The sequence below is a fragment of the Trichechus manatus genome, unplaced genomic scaffold, assembly GCF_000243295.1.
Source record: "Trichechus manatus latirostris isolate Lorelei unplaced genomic scaffold, TriManLat1.0 scaffold00128, whole genome shotgun sequence".
Lineage (NCBI taxonomy): Eukaryota > Metazoa > Chordata > Mammalia > Sirenia > Trichechidae > Trichechus > Trichechus manatus.
The window spans coordinates 1,374,873-1,386,414 of NW_004444064.1; the positions used below are offsets into that span (position 1 = coordinate 1,374,873).

At 52.3% G+C, this 11,542-nt stretch overlaps 1 protein-coding gene across 1 annotated transcript; it reads left to right on the forward strand.

Annotated features, from left to right (window-relative positions):
- On the forward strand, positions 1–10,555 carry IBA57 (iron-sulfur cluster assembly factor IBA57). The gene is made up of 3 exons (XM_004384785.2): positions 1–341; positions 9,133–9,482; positions 9,930–10,555. Exons 1-3 carry the CDS (start codon positions 1–3, stop codon positions 10,319–10,321), a joined length of 1,083 nt encoding a protein of 360 aa, XP_004384842.1. The 3' UTR covers positions 10,322–10,555.
- Positions 10,556–11,542: the final 987 nt, after the last annotated feature.

Genomic DNA, 11,542 nt, shown 5'->3' on the forward strand with positions numbered 1-11,542 from the left:
ATGGCGGCCGCGGCGCTCCTCCGCGGGACGGCCCCGGGCCGCGGCAGCTCCTTCTGGGGCTTGCGGCTGTGTGCGGCCCCGAGGCGCCGCCTCACGCACGGCGCAGGCCATCCCGGCGGCGACAACGCGCACGGCTCGCCCTGGACCTGCTTCCCGCTTGGCGAGCGCGCCGTGCTGCGCGTGCGCGGGCCGGACTCAGCGCCTTTCCTCTCGGGGCTGCTGACCAATGAGCTGCCGCTTCCGGGTACCGGGACGGGGACGACCCCGCCTGCGGCGCGCGCGGGCTACGCCCACTTTCTCAACGTCCAGGGCCGGACGCTCTATGACGTAATCCTGTACCGGTGAGAGCGGCGGAGTCTCACTGCGAGCCGGAGACGGTCTGGGCGCCCAGGGGAGGGTCCAGGCGTCCTGTGGGCCGGGGAGGGTCCGTCAGAGTTGCTGCTCGCGATACAGCCGTGCCCGGGGCACCATGCTGCCTCCACCTCGCGGAAACCCTCAGGCGACGCACGGCGAGGAGCAGCCCCCGGGGCCGTTTCCTCTGGGGCCACCACCATGTTTCTCTGGACAGGTTGTGCTTCTTGAGGTCTCCAGTTCACACCTAATTTCCCTAGGCCCCCTCCTTCCCCAAGCTGGTTACATAGTTTTTGGTTAAATTGGTCAATGTTGTCGTTATTATGACTAATCGATGTTCGCTGCTAAGCCAAGTGAGGGACCTTGATTGTCCTTATACAACTTTTGGTTTTCATTGGCTTAGTTCTCTCTTGTCAGAGAAAATCAGCGGTTGTCATTTGAAGTTTTATTTAGTTTATAGGTCCGTGGATGAGCAGCACCTTCTCTGTGACTAGGAAGAAAGACAGGCTAGGAGTTTATATTGATAACAGAAGAATGGAGGGGGGAGCAGGGGAAGAACAGAACGAAGCATTTTTTCCCTTATATTTTTGAAGTTGCGGCAGGTTATTAATTTTATCATATATTAAGTCAGGCAAGGAGACTTGGTGGCGCAGTGGTTAAAGCAATTGACCGCTAACTGAAAGGTTGGTGGTTGGAAACCACCAGCCGCTCCATGGAAGAAAGATGTGGCAGTCTGCTTCTGTAGAGATTTATAGCCTTGGAAACCCTATGGGGTTTCTGTGAGTTGGACAGCAGCGGGTTTGGATTTGTCATTAAGTTGGGGGAAAAAAATGGTATACTGGAGCAATTAAAACTTAAGCTTACATATCATTACTGAATGTTTTGATCAAAGAGTCTACAAAAGAATGTTCATCAAAAGGGGGGAAAATGCGAATAGAATTTCAAATTCTCAGTAGAATCCAGATTTTCTGGAGCCATTGAGGCTGAATGGACCCCTGAAACTATTGCTCTGAAATAATCTTTCAACCAAAACTGTCCCCTGAAGTCTTCTTTGAACCAAAAAACCGCGTATCTTAATTAGTAAGTACATCTGCTTTGAGCATTGTGATCTTTCAAAGAATTATCTATGTGAGGTCAAATTGACAACTGCAACTCAAAATGCTGGATGAGAAGCCTAGGGAGCAGTGAGTTTAAGATAATGGTGGTGGGATAATTTGGAAAAGTATACACCTGCTCCTGACTGATCGAGACCGTTGGGTCCACAGACCGGGTCGTTCCGTGAAAATAGGCATTATGCAAAAATGGAGGATGACCACATCAGATCACAAAATGGAGGATGACTGCATCATTACATAACTGCCAAACCCCTGAGAATCATGGCCCAGCGAAGTTGACATAACCTTAACCATCATAGCCAGTGTCACTCTCACCTTGCACGTCAGTGTTTGTTACTGCCAGGCGTACGTCGTTAATGTGCAAAATAGTTCGATAGGAGAGTTTTTACTATTGTAAATGCAAAACGTTGGATAACGAGATAGTCGGTTAGTGAGGAGGTGTAGTGAGAATGGTAGTACCACTTGAAGAATGTAAACAGTGTCATTGATTGCACATGTAGAAAGTGTTGAAATGGTGTGTCTTTGGCTGTGTATACTTTCACCAAAATAAAACAATTAAAAAACAAACAACTTCAGCTTCTCAGAAGAAGCAGAGAGTCTGTTGACTGTCAGTTTAGAACCTTAGAGTGCATACATAGATTAAAGCTGTGTGTCAGCAGAAATGTTTTGTGTGGATCGAGAAGGTCAAAGGAGACAGGAGTTTTTGTGTCCGAGGTTCCAGGAGTGAATTCGTCCAAGCCCAAATTCCAGCGAATCTGGAAAAGGAAGAAAAGATCTAACACTGAACTGATTTCCTCCACACCTTCTCGGTGTAATTCCAGGCAGGCAGTCATGCCAGATAATCCACCTGTTCAGCTTTTCTTGGAGTTTACCCTTTCTAAACTGGACCAGTTTCTAGGCCTGCAGCACAGCTATGCTCCCGGGACTCCCTGCGTACTCACCCTGGGAACCCCCATTGTCTCTCTCCTGTGTGGATCCCACTTTCTGGATTCTTTGCCTTTACCTTTCTTAGTTTGCTCCGTCAGTTTGGAGGAACACATTATTTAGTAGCTTCTTGAGAACTGAGATCTATGACGTGAGTTTTTTGACTCATTGTATGTCTATAAGTGGTTTTACTTGATAGCTTACCTGGGTATAAAATTCTAGGTTGAAAATTGTCACTCAGAATTTTAAACGCATGACTTCATTGTCTTGTGGCTGCCACTTTTCTGTTGAGAAATCTAATGCTTTGTTATTACCAGTCTTTTATATGTGAATTGCTTTTTTCTTTGGAAGCTTTTAAGAGCTTTTCTTTATCCTTGATGTCTTGAAATATCATAACAATATTTATTATTTTTGGTCTTTTTTCATATCTTACTGCTGAGCACTTGGGCTCAATGAATCTAGAGCACGGGACAACAAAATATGATCCTCAGGCCAGAGCCAGCCTGCTGCCCGTTTTCATAAAGTTTTATTGGAATCCTGCCTTGCCCATTCGTTTCCATATGATCTGTGGCTATTTTGCCATGCAGTGACAGAGTTGAGTAGTTATGATAGAGACCTTATGGCCTTAAGCCCGAAATATTTAGTCTCTGGCCTTTTACAGAAAAACTCCTGCTCTGGAGGTTTAGGTACCTGTGTATTTCGTACTTCATTGTCATTGTCTGTCTTGAATATTTATTACCTTTCCTGTAATTTCTTTATCTTAAAAAAACCTGTATTTAATTATCTTGAGCTTTCTATGTCAGTAATTTTCAGTAGTAATCTGATTATCAGTTGATGTCTTTGAATTACGGCGTTGGCAAAGAATATCAAATTATGGACTGCCAGAAGAACCAACAAGTCTGTCTTGGAAGAAGTACAGCCAGAGTGCTCCTTGGAAGTGAGGACGGCAACACTTCGTCTCACGTACTTTGGACGTGTTATCAGGAAGGACCAGTCCCTGGGGAAGGACATCATGCTTGGGAAAGTAAAGTGTCAGCAAAAAAGAGGAAGACCCTCAGCGAGATGGATTGATACAGTGGCTGCAACAATGGGCTCAAGCGTAACAGCGATTGTGAGGATGGCGCAGGACCGGGCAGTGTTTTGTTCTGTTGTACATGGGGTCGCTATGAGTCAGAACTGACTCCATGGCACCTAACAACAACGACAACAGTCTGGTAATTGGTGTTTAAATTTATTTATTAGCTTTATAATGACGTTGCTTTCGTTCCCAGATTTGCTTCCTTAGTCTGCGACTTCCCTTACATCTTTTTGCCGCTGAGCTCGTTTTATTGAGTTCATATTCTTGTAAGTTATTCTACGTTGAGAATTTCATTTTGTTTCGGGAGAGTTTCTTTCTTATTCTTTTTGTACTTTTTCATCTGTTGTAGAGGTTTTTTTTGCGTAGTTGCTGTGCCAGCTGTTGCATATGCTTGGGTGGTTGGAGCCCTGGTGGCACAGTGGTTAAGAGCTCGGCTGCTAACCAAAAGGTCGGCTGTTCGAATCACCAGCCACTCCTTAGAAACCCTGTGGGGCAGTTCTACTCTGTCCTGTAGGGTTGCTGAGTCGGAAGTGAATCGACGGCAACGGGTTTGGGTTTTTTTTTGTATATGCTTGGGTGGTTCTTTCTGGACATTTTGTTTTCTCTGATCGGTCCAATAGTGGTGGTTGCGGGTGACTCTGTCCCTCCCTGGCATGGCAGTGAAGGACGAAGTCACCTGACTCTGGTCTGTATTCTGAAATTTTAATTAAGAATGGTGTGTCAGAGAATATTCCACCAGGTGGTAGTGATGGTGAATGCATAGTTCCTGTGGGGGCACGCCATGAAACTCTGAATGATTATAGTAATGTTTTGTGAAACTCGGAAGTCTTCAGTTCCATCAAAGAGATGCAGTCCCGTAATTTATGATCCCATTTCTCTTCAACAGGTAGAAGAGGGGGAAGATAAGGATGCCTCTCAGGTTTGGGGGTATTGATAGGAATTATCTCCCCGCCGGGTCTGCTCCAGTGGTATGGGGGGTGGGGCCAGGAGCTGAGCTCTTCTGTTCTTTCCACTCAACTACAGATGCTTCTTTTCTTGTCTGACAACTTTGGAAGTTTAGTTCCTAAGATTATATCCCTTACCTTGTTTGGTTGCTGCTGAAAATTGTTCTAGGGTAAAAGCATCACAAACTTTAGTAAAGCAAAAAGAAAAGTTTTTTTTTGGCGTATGTTTAAAGAGACAAAAGCGGGAAACGGAAAAGCATGCTGCTAGAGCCGTGTCTGTCCGAGTCCGAGGAATGTTACGGAACAGACAAGAGTGGGAAAACGGACAAGCATGCGGCCAGAGCCACGTCTGCCCAAGTCTGAGGAACTTCACAGAATCATCAGTATATATTAACATCACAAGTGGGCAAAACCATTGAAAGCTTCACCTTTTCACAGATTGGCTAGAAACTGCTAAATCAATGTGATTCTGCGTTTTGAATTGACTTTCTTAACAGTCAGTGGTACAGGTTTCAGTAACGACAGTCAGGAGGGTCTTCATTGGTCCAACAAATCTTACTATTCACTAAATGCTAATAGAAAAAGATAAGAGTGGAAAGTATGTGGGTCTTTGTGCTGTTTTTATGAGTTGTGTATGTGAAAATTTCTCTAAAAGATGTTTTCCAAGATTGTCCTAGCTATTGTCTTTATACCTGAGGGCCAGTTGATGTGTCCTTGTGAGTCCTTGTGAGCACAGCTCCAGCTGGGTCCCATTCTCTGTGCCCAAGGACAGGGAATAATGGCTCCACTGTCATCTCCTAAGTCATAACTTACTTCCTGTATTACCATGTTTTGCTCTTTCTGGCCTCTCCTCTGGGGAGAGGGCAGTGCTGTGAGGAGGGGTCAAGGCCCTTTCCCTGGAGGCCCCTGTGCATCCCCAGCTTCTCTGCAGTCGGTTCCCGCCCGCCATGCCATCGTTTCTGCTTTCTCTCTCTTTGGACCTTTTTATTTCAACCCTGATACTTTCAACGTCTAAGAGCTTCTTTCTCACCCTTCAGCTGTTCCTCTCTTCAGGCGCGCTGCTCTTGTTTCCTGGATGCAGTATCTTCGGTGAGGCTGTAGTTTTGGTGAGTTGTTCCCCCTCACTCCTGCCATGTGTTTGTTTCCCCGGTTCCTTGTCTCACGGGTTTGTTTTGATCTGTCTTTCATGTTGGAGGCTTTCCTCAAGTGCTTGGCTGCCAGAAAGAGATGATATAAGTATCTGGCTTCTGGGTGGGACTTGTCGACCGCAGGGCTTCACTGTAAGAAGATCTCATGATCAGCTGGCTTTTGGTGGGACAGCTTGAGGTGTCTGGGTCTGCACCTAGTTTCTTGGGGTGGAGTAGGGCAGTTTAGCTTCTCAGAACAATCCTGGTAAGGAGGCCAGGCATTCCCCTTGACTGTTCCGAGGCTTTTTACTGCATGCCCATGTCTTCTGTCTCCGTCCTCACCCTTGCCCATTCCCAGGCCTGGGATCCCCAAATCTGGCACTGTTGGGGGTGCGGATGCCTGTGTGATGGCGGGGTATTGACTTGGGCTTCCGTATCAGTTCGCGGCCACCCCAGTCATCATGCTGGATCGCAAACAGCCCAAACCTCAATGGCACACAGCGTGTGCTAAACATGGATTTAGTGCCTGCGTTTGCAGAATGCGGTTGACCGCAGCTGGGCTGTGTCTGGGATCAGCTGGCTCTTGGCTGATCTGGGGTGGCTTTGGCCGGAGATCCGGGTGACTTGGCTCTGATCCATGCCTCTGGCCTGGGCGTGTACTCATGCCAAGATGTGCGTCCACATCCGTCACCTTTGCCAATATCCCACTAGCCAAAGGCGTCAAGCAGTGGGATGTTAGCAAACAGTGGGGTGTTAGCAAAGCCGCGTGATACAGAGAGGGGTGAAAAATCCAGAATTACAGCCAGAATGCTCCTTGGAAGCAAGGATGGCAAGACTTCATCTCACATACTGTGGACATGTTACCAGGAGGGATCAGTCCCTGAAGAAGGACATCATGCTTGGTGAAGTAGAGGGTCAGCAAAGAAGAGGAAGACCCTCAACCAAATGGATTGATACAGTGGCTGCAGCAATGGGCTCAAGCATGACAATGACTGTCGCGTTCTGTTATACTTAGGGTCGCTGTGAGTCGGAACTGACTCAACAGCACCCAACAACAACAGCTCCTCCCCAGAATCTCACTGCTCCGTTTCAAACTTCAGTCGGTCCCTCTATTTTTATCCCATTTCTTGCTCCACCTGCCTGAGATTTCGGGGCTCTGCAGGCAGAATGTGCTCTTCACCCCAGTCCATAGGCCCTTACAGTCGGATTTGAGTGCTGTTAGCTTACGCGGTACTTAGCTTTCCGTCTTCATAACGTGTTGATGACTTTTGTCATGTCTTATGGATCGAATTACGTCACCTAAAGTATATGGTGTAAATCCTAACCTCTGTGTCCCCGGTTGTAACCCCATTTGGGAATGGGTTTTCTTTGTTGTGTTAATGAGGCAGGATTAGTGTCGGGTGTATCTTGAGTCCATCTCTTTTGAGACATAAAAGAGATTAAACAAGTGAGCAGATGAGAGAGGGGCTAAGCTCGATGCCAAGACGCGGGGAGATCTCCAAGGAACCGGGAAGCAGAAGCTGAAGAGACAAGGACCTTCCTTCAGAGCCGACAGAGAGAGAGAGACTTCTCCAGCTGCTGCTCTGAACTCGGACTTCTAGCCTCCTAAACTGTGAGAAAATAAATTTCTGTTTGTAAAGCCACCTATTTTTGGTATTTCTGTTATAGCAGCACTAGATAACTGAGATACCCCGTCTCGTTTTTGTAAATTTTTGACGTTTTAAAGTCCTCCACTGTTGCTGTAGTAGCATTGGGAGAGTGGAGGTCATCACAGATCTCTGTCCATCATGTTTACCCAGAAAACCATTTTCCAGAATGATTTTTTAAAACCTCAGATCTGATGTAATTCTCCTTTTAAACATTGTTTAGCAGGCCCCCCAGCACCGTCGTGGCGGGCTAACCAACTTCTTGACAGGACGTTTGGGGCCTGGTTCCTATTTGCCAGTTCCTCCCACCAACGCCCTTGCTCCAGCCAGCGTGCCAAATCACTGGCAAAGCCCTGAACCCTAAGCCGCCGGCGCCTGGGGCCGTCTTACCCGGGAAGCATCCCCTGACCCCCAGGCAGGGTCGCAGGGGCCTGGGGGGGTGCCTCTGTGTGCTGCAGGGGTTGTGCTGGCTCGGCCTGGGTCCCCACACTGCGCTTTTGTGGAGCTGGCTGAGATGTTCAAGAGCAGCAGAGACAGAACCCCCTGGGATCAGACTGGTCAGGGAAGCTTTCCTAGATGGGGAGAGGAGCTGGCTGGAGGGGACGGGGCAGTGAGCAGAGGAGTGTGCTTAGGGGAGCGGAGGGGGAGCACGGAGAACCTTGGCTTCCAGACCTTGGCATTTGTACTTTTTCCTTTGTGGTTTTTCCAAAGCCTTCACTCCAGGTGGGAAGGTGGGTAGGAGGAGGCCTCGTGGACGCCTGGAGCAGCAGTGCCCCTTTGTGGTGGGTGTAGGTACTGCCCAGTGACCCTCAATCTCAAGGTTTAAAGATTATTGCCGGGCAAGTTTCTGGGGTTCATCCAGCCTCAGCGGTTCCAGAAAGCCTGGATTCCATGAGAATTTGAAATGCTGTTCTGCATTTTCCCCCTTTTAATCAGGATTCTTCTGTACACTCTTTGATCCAAACGTTCTGGAGTGGTAGCTGGGTGCCATCCAGTTTTCTGTCTCCGTGGCAAAGGAGGCGGTTATTCATGGAGGCGATTAGCCGCATATTGGATTGATTATTTAAGGCCTATATCTTTTCTCTCTTATTTTGTCTTTTTTCTGTCAGATTTCCTCAGCCTTGTTGAAGACTGTTTAAGTTCATGCTTCAAGTTTTCTGTTTTTAGCTTCTGGAAGTGTTCTTATTTTCTGCTGTTCCTTTGTAAATTGCTTCCTGTATGTGTTCTAAAGGCTTAATCTCGTGGTCCAGCGTGACAAGCTGGTGTCATCCCAAGTGGTGTGCCCACCTGGAGTGCAGGGTGGGCTCAACCCGGAGAGCCCACAGCCAGGTGTTGGTGTTTGCCTTGGGTAGAGCGGGGAGGTGGTGCGGCCCCTCCGCTGTTCATCCCCTGCCCACCGGGACCGGCCGCGCCGCAGCAGAGCCCCGGTCCGGTGTCCCCTCCACCCTCGACAGAGCCAGGTCGTCTGACTCAGTGCCTGGACCCCACCCCATCCTCCCACCCCCACCCCCTGCCCGAGTGGTCTTCCTGAGACCCAGGCGGGACCTGTTCCCCGGTGTGGCCTGCCCGGCCGTCTGGCTGGGGTGCACCACCCCTCCTCCATCTAGCTAGCAGCTGGTGGTGGTCTCAGCCCCAGGCTGTTTCCTCCCGTTGCTGTCAGAGCCCGGGTGGCTGTCGTGGTCTGGCACCTCCACGTCCCCAAGCCAGTCTCAGTGCACACCGGTGCTGGCTGACAGTGTCAGGGCCAGCCCTGCTCTGACCCCATCCAGATCCAGCCACGGGACTGGCGTGGCGGCTCAGCATGCCCTCAGCTGGGAGAGGAGAAGTCTCTGGTCTGGAGGGGTAGCCCCCGCACCCTTCGTGCCAGCAGTCCCCGTGGGGGTGTCCTGGCCTGGTGGTGTTGGGAGGGGGCGGCAGGTCCCCTCCCATGCCCTGTGTCTCCCCCAGACTCCCCGAGGAGGGTGTGGATGCGGCGATGGGCTTCTTCCTGGAGTGTGACATCTCCGCGGTGGACACACTGCAGAAGCATCTGGTGTTCTACCGGGTCCGGCGGAAGGTGGAGGTGGAGCCCTGCCCGGAGCTGGGAGTGTGGGCCCTGCTGCCCAGCACCTCCGAGGCCCACAGGGCCCGGCCCCTGCAGGAGAAGGCGGAGGGGGCCACCGTCCTCACTGCTGACCCCAGGACGGCCTGCATGGGCTGGCGGCTGCTCACCCCGAGGGAGAACTCAGCCCTGCTCCTGGTGCCCGGCAGCCGGCACGGGGACCTCCGGGACTATCGCAGGCACCGCTACCGACAAGGTAACGCCTTCACCTGTGCAGCGGGCGGGGTAGGGCGATGGCCTGGCAGCAGGGCGGACGGCGGCTCTGCAGGGGGGCGCTCACAGACAGGCGGCCTCTGTGCGGACAGTGTCAGGGTGGGTTCACCTGGCCTTCCCCGTGCCAGGTGTGAGCGGAGGCGCCTCAGTGGGTGCTGGGTGCTGGCTCCTTCGGAAGAGCCCCAGGTATCCAGGTGGAGAAGCAGCAGGAACTGAGTGGGGGGGCAGGCGGGGCTTGGGGTCTTGCGGTGTCATGTCGCCTGGGGCTCAGCGTGAAGGGCTGGCTCACCTGGGGCTGGGGCTTGCTCGGAGGGAGGGGGAGGGAAAGCCCACCCTTTCTCTGGGCCTGGCCCTCCCGGCAGCATGGCTGAGGCCCTCTGAGTCACTGCCATTTCAGCTTTGACCCAGTTCCTCCCTCTCATCTCAACAGGCGTTCCCGAGGGGGTCCGAGACCTGCCCCCAGGAGTGGCTCTGCCGTTGGAGTCCAACCTGGCCTTCATGAATGGAGTCAGCTTCACCAAGGGCTGCTACATGGGCCAGGAGCTGACAGCCCGCACCCACCACATGGGCGTCATCCGCAAGCGCCTCTTCCCTGTACGGCTGCACAGCCCGCTGCCTTCGGCCGGCATCGCACCGGGCACCCCCGTCCTCACCGAGTCAGGAAAGGCAGCCGGGAAGTTCAGGGCCAGCGAGGGCGACGTGGGGCTGGCTCTGCTGCAGACTGAGAAAATCAAGGGTCCCCTGTACATCAAAACCTCTGAAAGTGGTCCTGTGGTCTTAACTGCTTCTGTGCCGGACTGGTGGCCCAAAGCCACCAAGTGAACCTGGACGTCCCCCTCTCATGTTGGCCGGGCTGAGCCGCCCGTAGTGCCGTGAAGGGTGCTGGCCTGTGGAGCTCGTCCACAGCTGTGCCCTGTGCACCTCAGCAGGTATTCCAGGGCCTTGCTGCTGCCACACCCCTGACGCCCCTGGGGGAGCCTGGGGGGTGGGGCAGCCAGCTGGCCAGCATTTCCCAAAGTGGGCCCCTGTGAGCACCCCCTTGGGGAGTTCCTGTGTCCTGGGGCTTCGGGCTTCGTATGCTTCCTTGGAGGCCCCGGCACTCAGTGCCTGGCTGAGGAGTGTGACCTTCATCTCCCCTGGCCCAGGAGGAGAGGTAGGACCCCTGCTGGGGAGAAGTGAGCCTGTCACTGTGTCGATCTGAGCCCCTGCAGACCCGGGACCAGGTTGCAGGTGGGCCCAGGAGCCGTCCATCCATCAGAGCCCAGGACGAGGCTGGGCCTGTGTGCGTGGGGCCAGCACAGTGAGGAAGCAGGCTCTGAATCGCCAGCACCCACCTCCAACCTAGTCAGAAACCAGCCTCAGATTGGGGTGGGCCCTGGAGCGCCGAGCCTGGGGGCCGTGTCTGTTGGTGGCGGATTTCCGGGGTGAGAGATTTTGTAATGCGTTACTGTGGTTTGCTCTGGGGTACGTCTCAGGGTGTCTGCATGTCAGCAATGTCCGGTCGGGCACTTCTGTGTTGGGGAGACAGTCAGCTGTGCACGTGGGGGGACACACGCACCTTGATAAACGCACGCCTACACGCGCACCCTGATACACGCACACTTACATGGGCACCCCGATACACGCGCACCCTGATACACGCACACCGATACACGCACGCCTACACGCCCACCCTCATACACGCACGCCTACACGCGCACTGATACACGCGCACCCGCACCCTGATACTCGCACACCTACATGCACACCCTGATACACGCGCACCCTGATACACGCCTACACGCACACCCTGATACACGCGCACCCTGATACACGCCTACACGCACACCCTGATACACGCGCACCCTGATACACGCGCACCCTGATACACGCACACCGATACACACGCACCCTGATACACGCCTACACGTGCACCGATGCTCGTGCACTCTGATACATGCCTACATGCGCATCGATACACACGCACCCTGATACACGCACACTTACATGGACACCCTGATACACGCACGCCTACATGCGCACCCTGATACATGCACACCCTGA